Source organism: Homalodisca vitripennis, chromosome 4, assembly GCF_021130785.1.
Source record: "Homalodisca vitripennis isolate AUS2020 chromosome 4, UT_GWSS_2.1, whole genome shotgun sequence".
Taxonomy (NCBI): Eukaryota; Metazoa; Arthropoda; class Insecta; order Hemiptera; family Cicadellidae; genus Homalodisca; species Homalodisca vitripennis.
The window spans coordinates 32,604,015-32,621,191 of record NC_060210.1 but is presented as its reverse complement, the minus strand read 5'-3'; the positions used below and the strand labels follow the sequence as shown (position 1 = coordinate 32,621,191).

At 35.3% G+C, this 17,177-nt stretch overlaps 1 protein-coding gene across 1 annotated transcript in view; it reads right to left on the bottom strand.

Annotated features, from left to right (window-relative positions):
• Positions 1 to 17,177, bottom strand: part of LOC124359129 (protein TRC8 homolog) — a 33,274-nt gene that overhangs the window by 12,817 nt on the left and 3,280 nt on the right. The window contains exons 2-3 of the mRNA XM_046811608.1: positions 8,027 to 8,519; positions 4,030 to 4,309 (exon numbers count right to left, since the gene is read on the bottom strand). Coding sequence (XP_046667564.1) covers positions 4,030 to 4,309; positions 8,027 to 8,519 — 773 coding nt within the window. The remainder of the gene's footprint in view (positions 1 to 4,029; positions 4,310 to 8,026; positions 8,520 to 17,177) is intronic.

Genomic DNA, 17,177 nt, shown 5'->3' with positions numbered 1-17,177 from the left:
TTGAGGCTTAAGTGCATGGCAGTAGGCCGCCCCATAGAAGAAGAAGAACCACACAACATAATATCAACGTACCAAATTACGACCACGTATGTGGTTTGACATCCATATAACGCATGTGATCAATTCTTGATATAATTCCATATTGTGGCCAATTCTTGAATTATTTTGACTAAATATCCATTAGAGAATGTTGTGAACAAAAAAAGAGCATATGTTTATATTTTGTTTTGTTCTAGGTGTCTTAGTTTGCTTGATATTAAAAATAATCAATAGGCTTCTGTTTGCTGATTTGTTATGTTAGTTATTAAAAATAAGTAGTGAGACTTGTTTACCGGAACATATCTAATGTTTTTTTTTTTTTTGAAGTGTGTTTTTGACATTTTTTTTCAGACAGGAAGAGATCTGACTGCAGATCTCGACACGTAGTATACTTTTCTTCATATCTGATGTTATTGTACATTGGTGAGATTTATTTTATATAGGAAAATATAGGAAATGTGAATGACTGAGCGTTTAGCAAAACCTTTCTCACCATTGCTAATGATGGGAGAAACTCGATTTCTGTTTTTCTGTAGTCAAACGAAATCATCAATAATTTGAAATTTGGTTTATATTGGAAAACATCAGTTCATTGCAACTCCTGATTTCTGTCTGTAAAGATGTGGCCCTATTTACATTTATAACCAAATTAGTAAGAACAAAAACACAGATTAGTCAAATAAGTAAGCAAACAGAGTATACTGTAAATGTAATCATATGACATTTGTCAGTGTCACCAAATGTGACAAAGTTACTTTGTTGGCTTGGTCGATTTCATATAAGGCTTAAACATTTTAGCTTAGCCTACAATGTCATCTTCACAGCAAGCTAAGTAAGAGTATTTTTTTTACTGTGTTTTTTTGGCTGGAATTCCTGATGAAAAATAGGATAACCAGAATATAGATCTCATGTATGGTAATTTCTATAATATATACAATAATACAAAATTATGTATATATCTGCAGCCATGAAAAATCTCTTAGTTGGGGTCCGGTTTTTGTGCACGTTCCAGCCCGTTTTTAAACAATCCATAAAAAATACTAAACTTGTTTAATATATACACTTTAGCACATCAAAATGTGCTTAGTTTCTCAGTAGAAAAAAATTAGAATTTCTGCAATAAATTATGTAAAAATTTTGTTTTGATAGGTTGGTAACAATGTTAAGTTGACAGCAACACGGAGTAAGTTCATTGTTGTCTGTTCGAGTGGCTAGTGTAAAGTGACACTCGTTGCATCTGTTATTTATTTGTGTGTGTGTTTTTACAATGTTTACAACCCAACAAAGAGCTTACATCCTTCGGTTGTGGTAGAAGCATAATAAAAATACTGCTATAATAATTGAAGAATTTAGTGGTAAATATCCTGGTGTCGTTATACCCTCTCGACAGTAAATGCAGAAGTTAAATAAAGGAATTTGAAAACTTTGAAGTGTGTTCATCCATAATCAATTTGAAATGAAGAAAACCTGCAGACATTTGCTAAAGCTATTGTAGCCAGTCCTGGTAAATCGACTTGTAAGGCTGATGAACTAGAAATATCAAGAAGAAGCGTGCAAAGAATGTTAAAGCAATTAAAATTTAAGCCATACTGTCCATCTTTACTCCAAGCGCTTCACGAGGATGATTCCGATAGGCAATTGAAGTTCTGTGAGACAATAATTATCCGCTAAGAGGCTGATCCAAATTTCTTGCGATCAATTTTGAGGTGTGATGAGGCATGTTTCAAACTAAATGGACATGTTAATCAGCATAACTGTGTGTAAATCCTCATAACGTAATCCAAGCAGAACTCAATGTGCCAGGTGTTATGGTATGGGGAGGTATTTCTAGTACTGTACTGATTGGTCCTTATTGTCTTCAAGGAAATGGTAACTCAGTAAGTTACTTATGGTTGCTGTAAGTAGTAGTTTCCGAGCTCAGAAACAATCATGTTTTCAATATTCATTCGCTCATCTGGCAACACAATGGTGCCCCAGCACAATTTGGTATACAAGTTAGAGATTTTTTAAATAACACATGTAATGAATGGATTGGTCGCTGTGGTACAATCGATTGGCCTGTGCGCTAGCCAGACCTGACCTCATGTGATTTTTACTGCGGGGTATTATGAAGGAGACTGTGTATGCTTCAAAACCGCAAAATCTTGACGAACTCAGAAACCAAACTAGAAATGCATTTGAACTTGTTAATAATGATAAACCTTTATTGCTAAAAATTTGTCATTGTTTTCTCAGTCATTGTATGAAGTGTATACAAAATTAAGGTGGACATTTCGAAGAACTGCTATAACATTGTATGGTAATATGTAAGTAATTTCGTGTAATGAATTTTTTTTCTTGCCTAAAAGTGTTTTATTGAACTAACCTATGACGCCTTTAAATTTTTCTTCTGGGGAAACTGACATGCGCCACCCTGTGTATGGATAAATTCTTGAATCACCAACAAAAATAACACAATGTCAGTGTGAAAATTTATTAAATTTAATAAAAAATATATGCAATTTCCTATTTTGTATAATAAAATACAAACTAATACATGGGACAATGAAAGTAAAATATTTTTTCACAAAAAACTGAACACGCATGTTGATTATGTGAGATACATGGATGAAATTTGAGCACCAAAAAAAGAATTATATTTCCAATGCCAATATCGAGTTTGCCTTGTTGCCACAATCAAGAATATCGGTCAAAAAGTGTATATTTATGGCTATTGTAATTTACTCTGGTCTTTGCATTTTTGTTCCATGGTTGTTTTGATTTGTTTCCCGATCAAGAATATATATATATTTATTATACAGGGTGTTTGAAAAGTATGGGTACGGCTTAATATTTTAAAAACCATAGGAGATAACATCTATAAACTTTGCACAGTGTCATATGACTATGTAAATTATTTTTTCTTGCTATTACCATGACATGCCAACCATGGGGGGACGGCCCACAGAGGAAAACATGGAAATCTTAACACAATAAAAACATCGGTATTTTATTGTGTTATAAATTTATAACATAATTTGCTAATTAAAAAAAGTTAGTGAAAACACATCGGTTAGTAGAGTGAAACGCCGCCTACCGCATCAGAATACGACGATCCAGTCAGAAATGGCAGCGCATAATGTACTTCACAATGTGTACCTAAAACAACCCGCCATTTCTGATTGGATAAACCTTTTGAGATGCGGTTTGCGGCATTTAACTCTACTAAGTGAGCTCTTTCAAATGAGGTATCACTCGACCCATGCTTTAATTTAAGATTTCCATGTTTTCCTCTGTGGGCCGTCCCCCCATGGTTGGCATGTCATGGTAATAGTAAGGAAAAATAGTTTACATAGCCATATGACACTGTGCAAAGTTTATAGATGTTATCTCCTATGGTTTTTAAAATATTAAGCCGTACCCATACTTTTCAAACACCCTGTATATATATAAAATTTATATGTATATTTATATGGCCAATCAATTGTACAACAGCGACCAATCCATTCATTACATGTGAATTATATATATGTTAACCTACCACTAAATCATTAACCTATAAAACCAATGTCTTATATGTATGACTTTTTGCAGTTACTGGTTAGGAAATTCATACCCAATTGGTAAAATTAAGGTGGTGATTGGTAAGGTCAAAGAGCCTATAGACTATCAACGGAAGATGCTGGCAAACAAAGACTTCTCTACCATGGACTAGGACTAGTTCATTTTCAGTGTGATAACACTTTACACATTAACTTGCTGGACTAAGGGCTTTGAATGGTTAAAAATGCATGAAAAAGAAGGTATGATGAATAAAAAGTATTCCAGCACTTTTTTAAAAATATATTATCCTCATCCTGGAACTGAAAGGGTTGAACAAATCTTAAAACATACTAACAGCAAAATCTCATTTGGATTATCACTCAATAAAACATAAGTGAAAATTATTATTCTTTTTATTGATAAAACCAAGAGTGGTTTTAAAAATGATTAGTAAAATAATAACCTTACCCACTGGAAGAAGCAGCCAATATAATGACAAACATAAGAGATGACTGAAGTCATGCCGAGGACTGCAGTAAGTGTCTCACAGCCGGAGATAAGGAGAGACTTGACGGTGGTGAGGATGAAGGGCCAGGGAGTGTCAGCCATGGGGTGGGATATGCGCCAAGACGCATATAGAGTGGCACCGGCCTGTTCTGCTACCCGTAGCAACCAGAATGTGCGCAGCACACATGGCACGTTCAGCCTCAACCACTCCGTTTCCACCAGAGCTGACAGCCCAAAGTTACTGATCCACAAAAACAATCATTTCAAAATACAATAAATTAATCATGATCTTGTATACAAATATGGTACATAATATCTGACAAGCACTGGACATAAAAATTCTATCTCCACTTGTATACAAAGTGTTCAAAGATTGTCAGAACAGTTCTATACTTTGTTTACAATATTGCAGATAAAGAAATAAAGATATTCACACTTGATACCGACCACATACAGTTCTGCATTGTGGAAATAGCTAGATCTGTTCGGAACTGGTCACCGAAGGCCTAACTAGGATGAGTCTACTATATGGCAAAGATCACTATGTTTTAGACAATAGACAATATGCTTTATTTATAATCTTTGAGATTAGAATGGTGTCATTACATAGGTATACAAATAATATAAAATTGTATTAATTCAGGTCGGTTGAAAAGCTGTTGATTCATCATTTCGCCTCCAGTCCAGGAATTCCTCAATGGAGTATTAAGGGCGGTGAAGAAGCCAGGTAGTCAGTTTTCTTCTGAGCTGCTGTTGTCTTGTGGTAGGATGTTTAGAAATTTTGTTCCGGCATATGTGGGTTGTTTTTTAAAGAGGGTCAGTCGATAGGTGGGAAGTGTATAATTTTGTGCCGCCCTTGTGTTGTAGGAATGTACATCAGCTCCTCTTGTCAGGTTTTGTTGACTGGCATAAATAACTGCTTCTAGGATGTACAGGGCTACTGCAGTCAGTAAATTTTGCTGTTTAAAGTCATCTCTATCTACAGGATTCCTAGGGTCCTAATCCTGTTAATATACAGACTGCTTTTTTCTGTAGCACGAGTACCCTTTGCATGTTAATTTTGGAGGAGCTTCCCCATACATTTATCCCGCATTTGAGGTGGTTTTCAAACAGAGCAAAGTAAGCACATCTTACAACCTCCACATTAGCAATCTGTTTTAGTCTTCTTAGTACATATAATGCCGAGCTAAGTTTTCCACATAACTGATCAACCTGGTTGTTCCAGGAGAGAGTTTCATCTATGACTACTCCAAGGTAATTCACACTATCACCCTTTCAGCCTCCGGCAGTTCCAGTACTTCATCTTTTCTTCTTCCTAATACTAGTTGCTGGGTCTTGGTATTGTTTAGTACTAGGTCATTTGCTTGACAATACTCTATTGCCATATTTATTGCTATATAGGACTCTATTTCCAATTGTGATGGGTATGTATTTTTTAGTAGGAGGACTGTATCATCAGCGCACATTAGCATAGAGCAGTAGTTTGTAATATATTCAGGGAAATCACTGACAAAGATGATATAGAGAATAGGGCCCAGTACTGATCTTTGTGGGACGCCTCTGTCAACTGGCAATGCTTTGGAGACAGTTCTTTTTGTTACTCCATTATTTGAAGTTTTTATTTCGACTGCCTGAGTTCTGCCTGTTAAGTAACTCCTGAACCAATCTGCTGATGTTCCTCTGATCCCTTGGTCTTCTAGTTTTTTGAGAAGCAAGTTGTGACTCAAACAATCAAAAGCCTTAGTGAAGTCCAGGAATATTGCAGTTGTTGTATTTCCAACGTCTAAAGCTGACATTAGATATTCAGAAATGCTTGCCAGGACTGTTGTCGTAGATTTACCCTCAACAAAACCATTGCTTGGTAGCAGGTTGTTTTTATTGAGATGGTCTAGAAGACGTAACAGTACAATTTTCTCAATAATTTTGGATACTACAGGGAGCAAGGAGATTGGCCGATAGTTACTGTTTTGAGTTGGGTCTCCTTTTTTGAACTTTGGATAGACTTTTGCTGATTTTAATTTTGATGGAAAAATGACTTGTGCAAATGATTTATTGATTATGTCTGTTAGTAGGCATATTAGTGGCTCAATGCAGGTTTTTATCAGTTTTGTTGAAATGTCATCAAAGCCAGTTGCATTTTTTGATTTTATTTGCATTAATGGTTGTTCTCACTTCATTTTGAGTTGTCGGCCAAAGAACAAGTGTGCCATTTATTTTCAGCCTGGGAGGGGGTTTAACAGGCATTCCATCATAGACAGCTTGAGCAAGTATGTTGTTGGCGATACTTGCAAAAAATTTGTTGAGTTGTTCTGCTACTATCATGGGGTCTGATGTCAGTGTACCATCGTTTTTAAGTTTTATTGGTTCATTTGTACACTTATTTTTGCACCTCTCTTGATTTAAAAAGATTTGGATAAGACCGTGATATAAAAAAATAACATTATTTCCTTTGTTTTAACCTATGTAATTTGATGACAATCAGAATGTGTGTGAGGAGCAATAGTTCATAGAATAACCGAGGCTTCGGCCGCGATACGAGCGGTTAGTGGTGGGCGGTAAGCGCTATATTGGGTGTGGACTTAAAGTTTAATGTTTGTGTTGTACATATAGGGAACACTCAACACTAGCAATGACAGACGTGAGCAGCAGGGCAGTACCACATGATGGCTCTTATCCGCCGCCAATTATGCTGCTCAACCCTCAGCTCACTCTGTCATTGCTGTGCAACAGGATGCAAACACCCCCTTCTCGACGTTACTTGTTGTAACCAACCCTACTTTATTCTCCAAAAGGTATCTTATTAAGCTTTGTATAAATCCAACTCACGTTCTGGGGTACTAAAAAACCCGAGCTCCACCTCTTATCAAACCGTCAAACATTACTGTATATTATTGAACGAACCGAACTCTGAATCCTGTTTATAATACTGTACATTTTAGGCCTGTGCTATCTATCTAAAACACGTCTTTCCAAAACACTATTTTCTGTAAAGAATAAGAGTTTGACAACTACTTCGTCCGGAGACCCCACTTTGGCGACTGAATAATACTTAAGTGCAAAAACCCGTTTGTATCGCGGTTATTACTGCTCTGCCGCGTTACCGCTTAAAGCGTACCACTCGTTTAGTGCTGAAGTCAGAAATGATCGGTTGGCTGATTTTAATTGTTCAATGCTTAATTTTTTTTGGGGGGGGGGGGAAGCTTGCCACGGCACAAGAGTAGAACTAACCAAGATAAACTCACTACACAACTGGAGGTAACCTTAGATCAACCGGCGTCAGATGTAGCTTACGAACATATGTCGATCTTCATTCACGAGCCACGTCACGTAAAATACAATGTTTCGTGATTAATCAGTTCTTGATTCAAGAAGCTGTCAAATTATGTCTTGATTTTATAAGTTCTTGGCGACGGAAAAATTATTTTTGAAATGTTCCCGGTTCTCAGAAAAATTGCCGGTATCCCGGTCAGGTGGCCACCCTGTGTTTGTCACAATTGATTGGGTTTTTACATATAGGGCTAGTTAGATTCCATAACCATTCTATGTCACAATATATTTAGTAGAAGTACTGCAATAAAATTTAATGGTGTAATTACAAAGCCAGTACTCCATAAATTGTCTATATCAGATGAATACAGGCCATTAACAGAGTAACAATCAATGAGTAGCATCTCCACACAGAAACTTCTTAATTCCACCATCAGCTGGATCAGGAACTCAACTCACCCGTCACTATACCCAATTATTTATTTACCCTCATCAAAAAGTGAGTTGATGGTCATGTACTAACTAGCCTTTCTTTTCATCTAATGTGAACCAGCCTTAAACATAATCCATTATTCTCATATTACTTTCTTATGACATATTTCTGAATTCTTAAATTAAGAATTAGAAACTCTTTAATCAGAATGTACTCAACTGAGTAGGTATTATAAACAAATACAATACGCCTACTCACCTTATAAAATTTCTTGCGTGTTGGTAACCTCCATAAAGTGTTTGAAATATGGGATAGGCACTACACCATAGGACAAACTTGACCATGGCTAAAGGCAATAATGCTGAGAACACTGGAGCGTGGTACAGAACTGTTGGAGGCAGTGGCAACATCCCCAAGGCCGATGGGGCTAAAAAACTTAATGGCAGTAACCTTTTCAAAATTGAATATCTAGGACCGAGGTGCACATACGAAAATATATATGCTAAGGCGATTTGTACAAAATAGTTCTGCAGAAGTGCCATGAAACTTCCATTCTGGTCTGAGAGTGCACCCATGTTGAGTGAAAGAATGTCTTCTAACACACTACCCTGAGTTGTGGATATGATGACCTTCATTGTGCTCACATTCACCCAGTATGAAATGAAGACTATACCCACTGAGATCACATACATGTACACGATCACTAAGTGTTTTGTCCATAGCATGAACACGAATGCTGCAGCAACACAACCTGTAACAAATCATGGTAATATAGATACAGACAGATTTCAATAAATAACCCCATCAATTGAATGGAAAAATGAATTAAATGTTTCATCAATATGTATGAAACTTCTAATAAACAATACTCAAATTAGACAATAGTTAAAATATTTACAATAGTTTAAGTACATATTTCATCCCACTAAAACTTGTAGGAATATGTAAAAGTGCAAATATTTTAGAGATTACAAATCAAACAAAATTAACTTTACAATACTGCCTTATCTTTATGAATACTGTCATTACTACACACAATGCAAAGAGGTGGGACATTGCAACTAGAACTGTCACAACATCTTCAATAAAAGCGTGTGGAATCCTTACATCTACACACCATGCATAGAGTTGGGTCAATGCAACTAAACCTATCACAACATCTCGAATAGGAGTGTGAAGGAAGCCCTTTCCACTGCACATCAAGCATAGAGTTGGGTCAATGCAACTAAACCTATCACAACATCTCGAAAATAGGAGTATGAAGGAAGCCCTTTCCACTGCACATCAAGCATAAAGGTGGGTCATTGCAATTAAACCTATCACACCAACTCCAATAGAAGTGTGTAGGGGATCCATTTATCTACACATCATACATATAAGTGAGTCATTGCAACTAGAATAACTACGAGATCTACAATAGGAGCATGGGCGGGATCCTCTCATCTACACATCATGTAGTATGGCATTGCATCTGGAACTGTCACGACATCTCCAATAGGAGCATGGAGGAATCTTTCATCTACACATTATGCATAGAGGTGGGTCATTGCAACTAGAATAACTATGCGATCTACAACAGGAGCATGGGCGGGATCCTCTCATCTACACATCATGTAGTATGGCATTGCATCTGGAACTGTCACGACATCTCCAATAGGAGCATGGAGGAATCTTTCATCTACACATTACGCATAGAGGTGGGTCATTGCAACTAGAATAACTACGAGATCTACAACAGGAGCATGGGCGGGATCCTCTCATCTACACATCATGTAGTATGGCATTGCATCTGGAACTGTCACGACATCTCCAATAGGAGCATGGAGGAATCTTTCATCTACACATTATGCATAGAGGTGGGTCATTGCAACTAGAATAACTACGAGATCTACAACAGGAGCATGGGCGGGATCCTCTCATCTACACATCATGTAGTATGGCATTGCATCTGGAACTGTCACGACATCTCCAATAGGAGCATGGAGGAATCTTTCATCTACACATCATGTAGTATGGCATTGCAACTGGAACTGTCACAACACCTCCAATTATAGGAGCAGCATGGAGGAGTCTTTTATCTACACATTATGCATAGAGGTGGGTCATGGTAACTGGAACCACAACATATCACTCTATCACAACATCTCCAATAAGAGAGTGGAGAGAGCCCTTTCCTGTGTACATCATCCGTAATGGTGGGTCATTGCAACTGGAACTGGCACAACATCTCAAGCATTGCAATGAATGCATGGCATTACAAAGGATTCTGGACTGGATTCATGGAACTCAACTTACTTGGTTAAGCATGTATTAGGGTGATGCTTAAATAAGCAAAAAGATATGTTGGTGTATATTTGTACGGGGCCTCTGTATTTTTTTTTTTACCTCCAACAATATGCCTCCAGTAATTTTTATCGCAGTTTTAGGGGTCACTACCAAGACTTAAAGATTGTATTTTTAGATTACGAGTTAAAAATCAGAATGTTTTAGAAGCAAAATTTTAATAAATTTTAAATAATCTCATCTTTCTACAGGCCTCCGCAAACTTTAAAACTTACAAATTTTGCTGAATTACATTACATTACGATAGTGGCAATGTTTTTTTAAACTTAAACTAAATATTTGGTATTAGAATAAAATACATTTTTTTTGCAAAGAACGATTTTAGTAATAACATTTTTACATAAATCACTATGTTTTAACTTGTTTATTGTTTTTAAAACTGTTTTACTAGTTAACAGTTTGTTTTTAAAACCTTTGACTTCTAAAAAATTGAAATGGAAAAGTCAAAACTAAAAGCTTTTGAGTAATGTTATTTTGCAATCGGGAAAATTTTTACTGAAGTGTTTAACCACTTGAACCAAGAATTGTTTTTGCTCTTTATTCTTAATTATAAGTTAGTTATATTCTTCTATAAGGGCTACTCCTCGTTCTGCTGTCATTCACAATTCTAGGGGACTTCACAACTTTCATGTTCTTCCTGATTCCAGTTGTCTACATTAGTGTCCAAGAACCCCACCTCTGGACCAAGTGTTCTAAAGACAGCTTTGAAAGTTGCAAATCTTTTAACAGTTTGCAGATCAATCATCAGTTCTCTTTTAGTTGATTGAAATCGACTGCGAAAGAGATATATTTTCAATGTATAAATGGCCTTGGCCATCCACCTAGCTTTGAGTATACCAGCAGGTGCTTCAAATGACAATTTTTTTTCAAACATTCTTCCTAGGAAAATGATGACAGCTCCAGGAGTTCCTTCTAAACATCCCTAGGTTGGAATTCTTGGAGTTGATCTTTACTAAAATGAATGATTTGTTCAGCAAACTCTTTTACAACATCAATAGCCAAAGTGATGCAGGTTTATATTGCTGGGAATTAATTTGTAGCTGGAATTTCTCGAATCTCTTGAACAATAAGCTTTTTGGCCCTATAAATGGTCCAACTCCTTGAACAACAACTGCTTCTAACATAATTACTAAAATGTGGTGGTGACATGGCAACCACAACCCCGTGAGGAAAATGTGTCATAAACAGTGGTAGCTGTTAATTCTCCCATGCCTGACTCAATCTTTGGAACCCCCAGGAGTTGATCAATACGTTGTCCAGACCCAAGTATTGGAGGTTGATCCAAAACCTCTTGTCCATTAATGTCATCAAGAATTTTCTCCCTCCAGTGCACAGTGAGAAGGAACATTAGAAAAAAAATCCGTTTTCAAATTTTGCTAAGGCCTCTCGTTTTTTAATCTTGTTTTGACAAATCGATGAGTAACTCATGATTTAAAGATCACACTCTGCTTGTTTGAGGGTAGGTAACACACACACACGTATACATACATAAAACAATACAAAAATATTTTTTACATTGTTTGGAAGCTATTATTTCTTTATTAATGAATATTTGTATACTTAACCCTTTGAGTGCCGCAGCGTCTACATAGTAGATGTTGTGAAATGTGCATAAATTGCCGGCATCTACCCAGTAGACGATTTTTATTTAATTAATATCACATATAATTCATTTTTGTTTTGACAAATAACTTATTTCACGGCAATCTACAAGTTTCGAACTAACAATTGTGATTGATTTTTATTGTTCACCGCCCCCTTGTAGTTATTTTTCATCAGAAAAAAAACAGATGACGCAATAGTTGGTCAGCTGCTACTTGTTGCCATTAACTACACAGTTTTGTTCGTTGTGTGTTTTACATTGTGCTAGTTTCGTGTGTTTATGCTGAAAACTGTTGTTATTACTATTCTGCAATTGTGTTCAGTAAAACTTACAATGCATTTACAAACTTCTTTTTTCCGTGTTTAGTGACGTATATTTTTATTGTTGGATTGGTGATGAAGTAAAACGCAAGTTCCAATCAAACTATTGATTTTAGGTGGAGTAAGGTTATAGAAGTAAGGTTATATTGTAGGCCTGTGTATATTTTTATATATACTTTTTTATATAATTAGTATTTTACAGTCGTCTTACTTCATTGAGTGAAATAGGGTAGTTATAATATTGTTTCTAAACTTTTGACAAACTTGAACAAAAATTGCTTTTTGTTGTATTTTGTATATATTGCCGTATCTGGTTAAATATTACTGTAACACACCATATTATGCATGATTTTTGTTCAGTTTTTCATGCTCTTTCATATGGTATAGCTAAAAAAAATTAAAAAAAATATTGTATAAATAAAATTTTAGTTCAAACTTGAAATTTATTTTTTTTTTATTTATTAGTTTTTTGTTATAACCCTATATTCCTTTTGTGTAAATAAAAATAAAATGATAATATTATATGGAAAAAATACCTTGTTTTATAACACACAAACCAAAAAAAATTTATTCAAATCGGTTGAATAGTTTTTTTAATATAGTTTTTTTCCCCACACGCTTGCAAAACAGAAGGAAATGCTCCGGCAATTTATGCGTATGACTTGGGAAAATATGCTGTGGCACTCAAAGGGTTAAGAGTTATAAACATAAAAAATATGTGCTTGCAAAAATTTAGACAAATTCGCCTTTTTGTAATACGTTTAGGTATTTTTTTAAAGTAAACCTATGGTAGACCTCTAATTAAGTAAAAGTTCAAAATCTTAATTTTTTGTGGAATTCTAAGCTATTTTATGTCACAGAACATGAGAGGGTGTCCCAAGTAAAATTTGAGAGTTGGTTTTTAAGCATCACCATAATATATATACACTATCTGTGCAACCTGCAATACAGCAAAATTATGCATTTCATCTTTAGGATATTAAATCAAGTACAGTAGATAAAAATTTCATATTAATTAAACTTGAAATAATTATCATCTTATTCTAAGATAATTCATGATACAAAATCTCTAGTGACCAGAAGAAAGTTCAAATTGAAAACAAACTATCCAACTTCCACTATATAATGCCTCAAGTCTGGATACAATATACACTGTATGTGCTAGATTTATTAAAACCTGATAACCAAAAATTAAGGCATAAATACAATTTTATTTTAAAAGGATTTCCAGTTTCAGATAAATATAACAACCTGCATATTTTTTTATTTCATGGATTATAAAATCAGTTTCTGAACATAAGCTTCTTACTTTAAACAAAGTATGTAATATATTTATGTTACTGAACATTATGTATAGTAAACTTAAATTTTTTTATAAAGTTCAGAAAAGCAATAAAGTTGATTGGTACAAATATAGATCAATAAATATTTTTTAAATAGTAAATTAACCTCTTCTTCAGTCTAATGGTTATGTCCAAAGATCTTTTTTGAAGAAAATCACAGGGAAGTGACACAACCACATTTTTTTATATATATAAAATCTTTGAATCCTGCCAAGGAGACTTGGTTTCCTGATAAGTAAACAATTGCTAAACATGGAAACAAATAATATGGTATTTCTTTTTGAAATCTGGTCAACAATTTGCAACCTTGTTTTCAAGGTTATTGTTGTTGCGCCATGGAAATGCCTGAAGGTAAAACATGCTGAGCCATTTTTAACATAATGAGGGTGTTTGGCACTACAGTAAATCAGATGTGCTCCCTAGACCACACAAGCCATGAATACATGTCTCTATCTGACACATATGGCTCAGAAAGAAATTTCCCTTAACCATAATTATCCACTACCTATATACCCATTGTGTCCCGGATTGGCAAACCGGCAGACAGAACTGATGAATGATATTGTTTTAATAGCCACAGTAATGCCAACCTCACTATTACTACATCACAAATCTCCTTCCTATCTAGTTTATGAACAACAAATATTTTGACATTAGGCTTACATGTATTTGTTTTGTTATTGAATGTATACTTTAAATATATCTTTATGTTAATTATGATAGCATAAATCACTTGCAACCTCAGTGAATATATTATTAGTTACTAATCCTGAAAGCACTAGGATGTGAAAATCATCACAGTATCATTAGTTATTTAAAAACATTATTAGAAAACCGCAAAATAAATAAATGCATACCAACAACACAACTGGTACTCAGCTATTGTTTACGACATTAACATACCAGTAACTGGGTACTTGATTGTTTTGCTTTTTCAACAACCACAGGGCCCAGGGGGCCAGGGGGGGGTTTTTTTTTTTTTTTTTTTTTTTTTTTTTTTTTTTGATTGTTATGTTGTAGGTTTGCCCTCGTTTAGCAGAAAAACTGTAGTACAACACTGAGTTCAGCTGATATAATCTAAATTTTTTAATATTTGTCTTTTGATGTTTTTTATTCTGACTCATTAGAAAACTGTTCCATCTTGTCTTTCTTCATTAAATTGTAAAATTTTGTAAAATTGTAAAAATCGATCTATATGACACATTTAATTCTGAGAGATGCTAGAGCAGTTTAATGTTTCATAAACAGGTCAGACTTTTTAAAAACTATAACAAGGCATAACTTTAAAACCAGAAGAGATATTAAATTTAAATAGGCTATTTTTTTAGTCTAACTAAAGTGGACCAGCACACCAAATATCATTAAAATATGAGGTAATGAGGTAAAATGGCCGTGTTGGTTTGACATGGAATGACACAAACCTTAAAAGTGGATCTACTTTTCTTCCAAGATAGTAGAAAGTTATAGTAAGGTGAATATACAATAATTTTTTGTTTTGTATAGTTGCGTTTCCTAGGTAGCCGTAATGACCAGAGACATTCGTGATCGACTAGAATTTGATCTTTTAAGTGATAGTTACTACTTGAAGGGATATTTTTCACCATCAGTGTGGGGTGTTGCTGTAACCAGCACTGATGGACAGCGGCACTTGTGTAAGACTGGTATGAACTTGTATTCTTCAAAGGTATAAGAAACCAAAAACATCTTTTATTTCGGTTTTATGTATCCAACGGTGGTATAATGACCGACATCTTCAGCAACCAATACGAGGTTGAATCACAATTATAACAAGGACCATGTGACGCCCGTATGAAATAATTCAATATTACTCCGCACAAGTAAAGTAGTTCCACTTTTAATGTTCTATAACTAAAACTGTTAAATGTCGTTGTCACCCCTTGGAGCCTTAAAACCTCACATTGTTTTTTTCAAGAGAACAATCGCAATAGGTTAATAATGCAAAATTTGTCTTTTACCACTATAGCCGTTAATTTCTCAATTACCGGCACTAGTAGTTTAACAGACTAACTGTAATGCCTCGACCATAAAAATATAAAATTCCAAAATGTTGATCAATAGCCTAATGGTTACTACATATTACAAACTCTAATCTATCATATTATCATATCTCTCTATCTATATAGCTAATCATATTAAACACATCTAAAACAACGAAAAAAACAGTGTATCCTCAACTAGAGGACAATGGTCATCTCATTTTTTTCACAAAGAAAAGGAATGTACTACATATATTGTCCGTAGTTAAAACAGTTTATTCACTTTGTAGATGGCATATCCACTGTTCTAGAAGTTTGTTAGCTTGAACTTGAATACAAAATGGCTAATGACAACGATAAAACACAAAGAACGTCTTTATTTTAAAATATACTAAACAGCAAAATCTAACCAATCATGAAACAGGAAAAAATAATGGTACCAGGTACTTTGGGATTATACCAACCACACCCAGACATGAATCGTTATTTGACATTTTGCTTCTACTGATTACTAGATTAGCGTAGAACAATATTTCGTCAATATAAAACAGGAATTGTCTTATCGCAAACCCCTCCCCACCCTCAGACAGAGGTCAAAGTCGAGCGGTCTAGTAGATAACGTGATTGCAGAGTCTCGCCGCCCGTTCAGCTGGTGCGTCGCTTTGTTGTACTTCCGTGTTTTACCTCTACATTTCTCCAAACACAAAAATTCAACAAAAACAAACATTACCAAACTAAAGCTAAACTCTTTATTAAAAAACACTCAAAACTTGTTTTTATTCTTGATCACACTCCGCCACCCAAAATGCGAGTGCCTCCGGCCATCAGCGTGGGCTTCGGCAGCACCTTTAGTGCTGCCCCGCACTGATGTCGACAAAAGAAAAACATCCCTCGAGATAGTACCTATCAGTAAAATATCAAATTCTAGAGGGGCTGATCAGAAATATAGGTACTTTGGGATTATACCGACCACACCAGTATGAAGAACACAAAAATAGAAATTTATAGAAACAAACATGATAGAACGAAAAAACAACTCTTCAATTACAAAATTACAAACTTACAAGCATTTCCAGGTATTGTGATCGGTATTGTTGTCGCTGTTATCTTATCTTTCTCGAGAATCCTGATTACGGCAGGCCGCGCGGCATCACGTGATTTGCACGGTACATAATTGCCTTTCCATTTCAATTCAATTTATATTTCTGATTAGCCCCTCTAGAATTTGATATTTTACTGATAGGTACTATCTCGAGGGATGTTTTTCTTTCGTCGACATCAGCGCGGGGCAGCACCGAAGGTGCTGTCGAAGCCCGCGCTGATGGCCGGAGGCACTCGCATTTTGGGTGGCGGAATGTGATCAAGAATAAAAACAAGTTTTGAGTGTTTTTTTAATAAAGAGTTTAGTTTGGTAAATGTTTGTTTTTGTTAAATTTTTGTGTTTGGAGAAATGTAGAGGTAAAACACGAAAGTACAACAAAGCGATGCACCAGCTGAACGGGCGGCGAGGCTCTGCAATCACGTTATCTACTAGACGCTCGACTTTGACCTCTGTCTGAGGATGGGGAGGGGTTTGCGATAAGACAATTCCTGTTTTATACTGACGAAATAGTCTTCTACGCTAATCTAGTAATCAGTAGAAGCAAAATGTTAAATAACGATTCATGTCTGGGTGTGGTCGGTATAATTCCAAAGTACCAAAATATAAATTGAATTGTAATGGAAAGGCAATTATGTACCGTGCAAATCATGTGAAGCCGCACCCTGCCCTAATCGGGATTCTCGAGAAAGATAAGATAACAG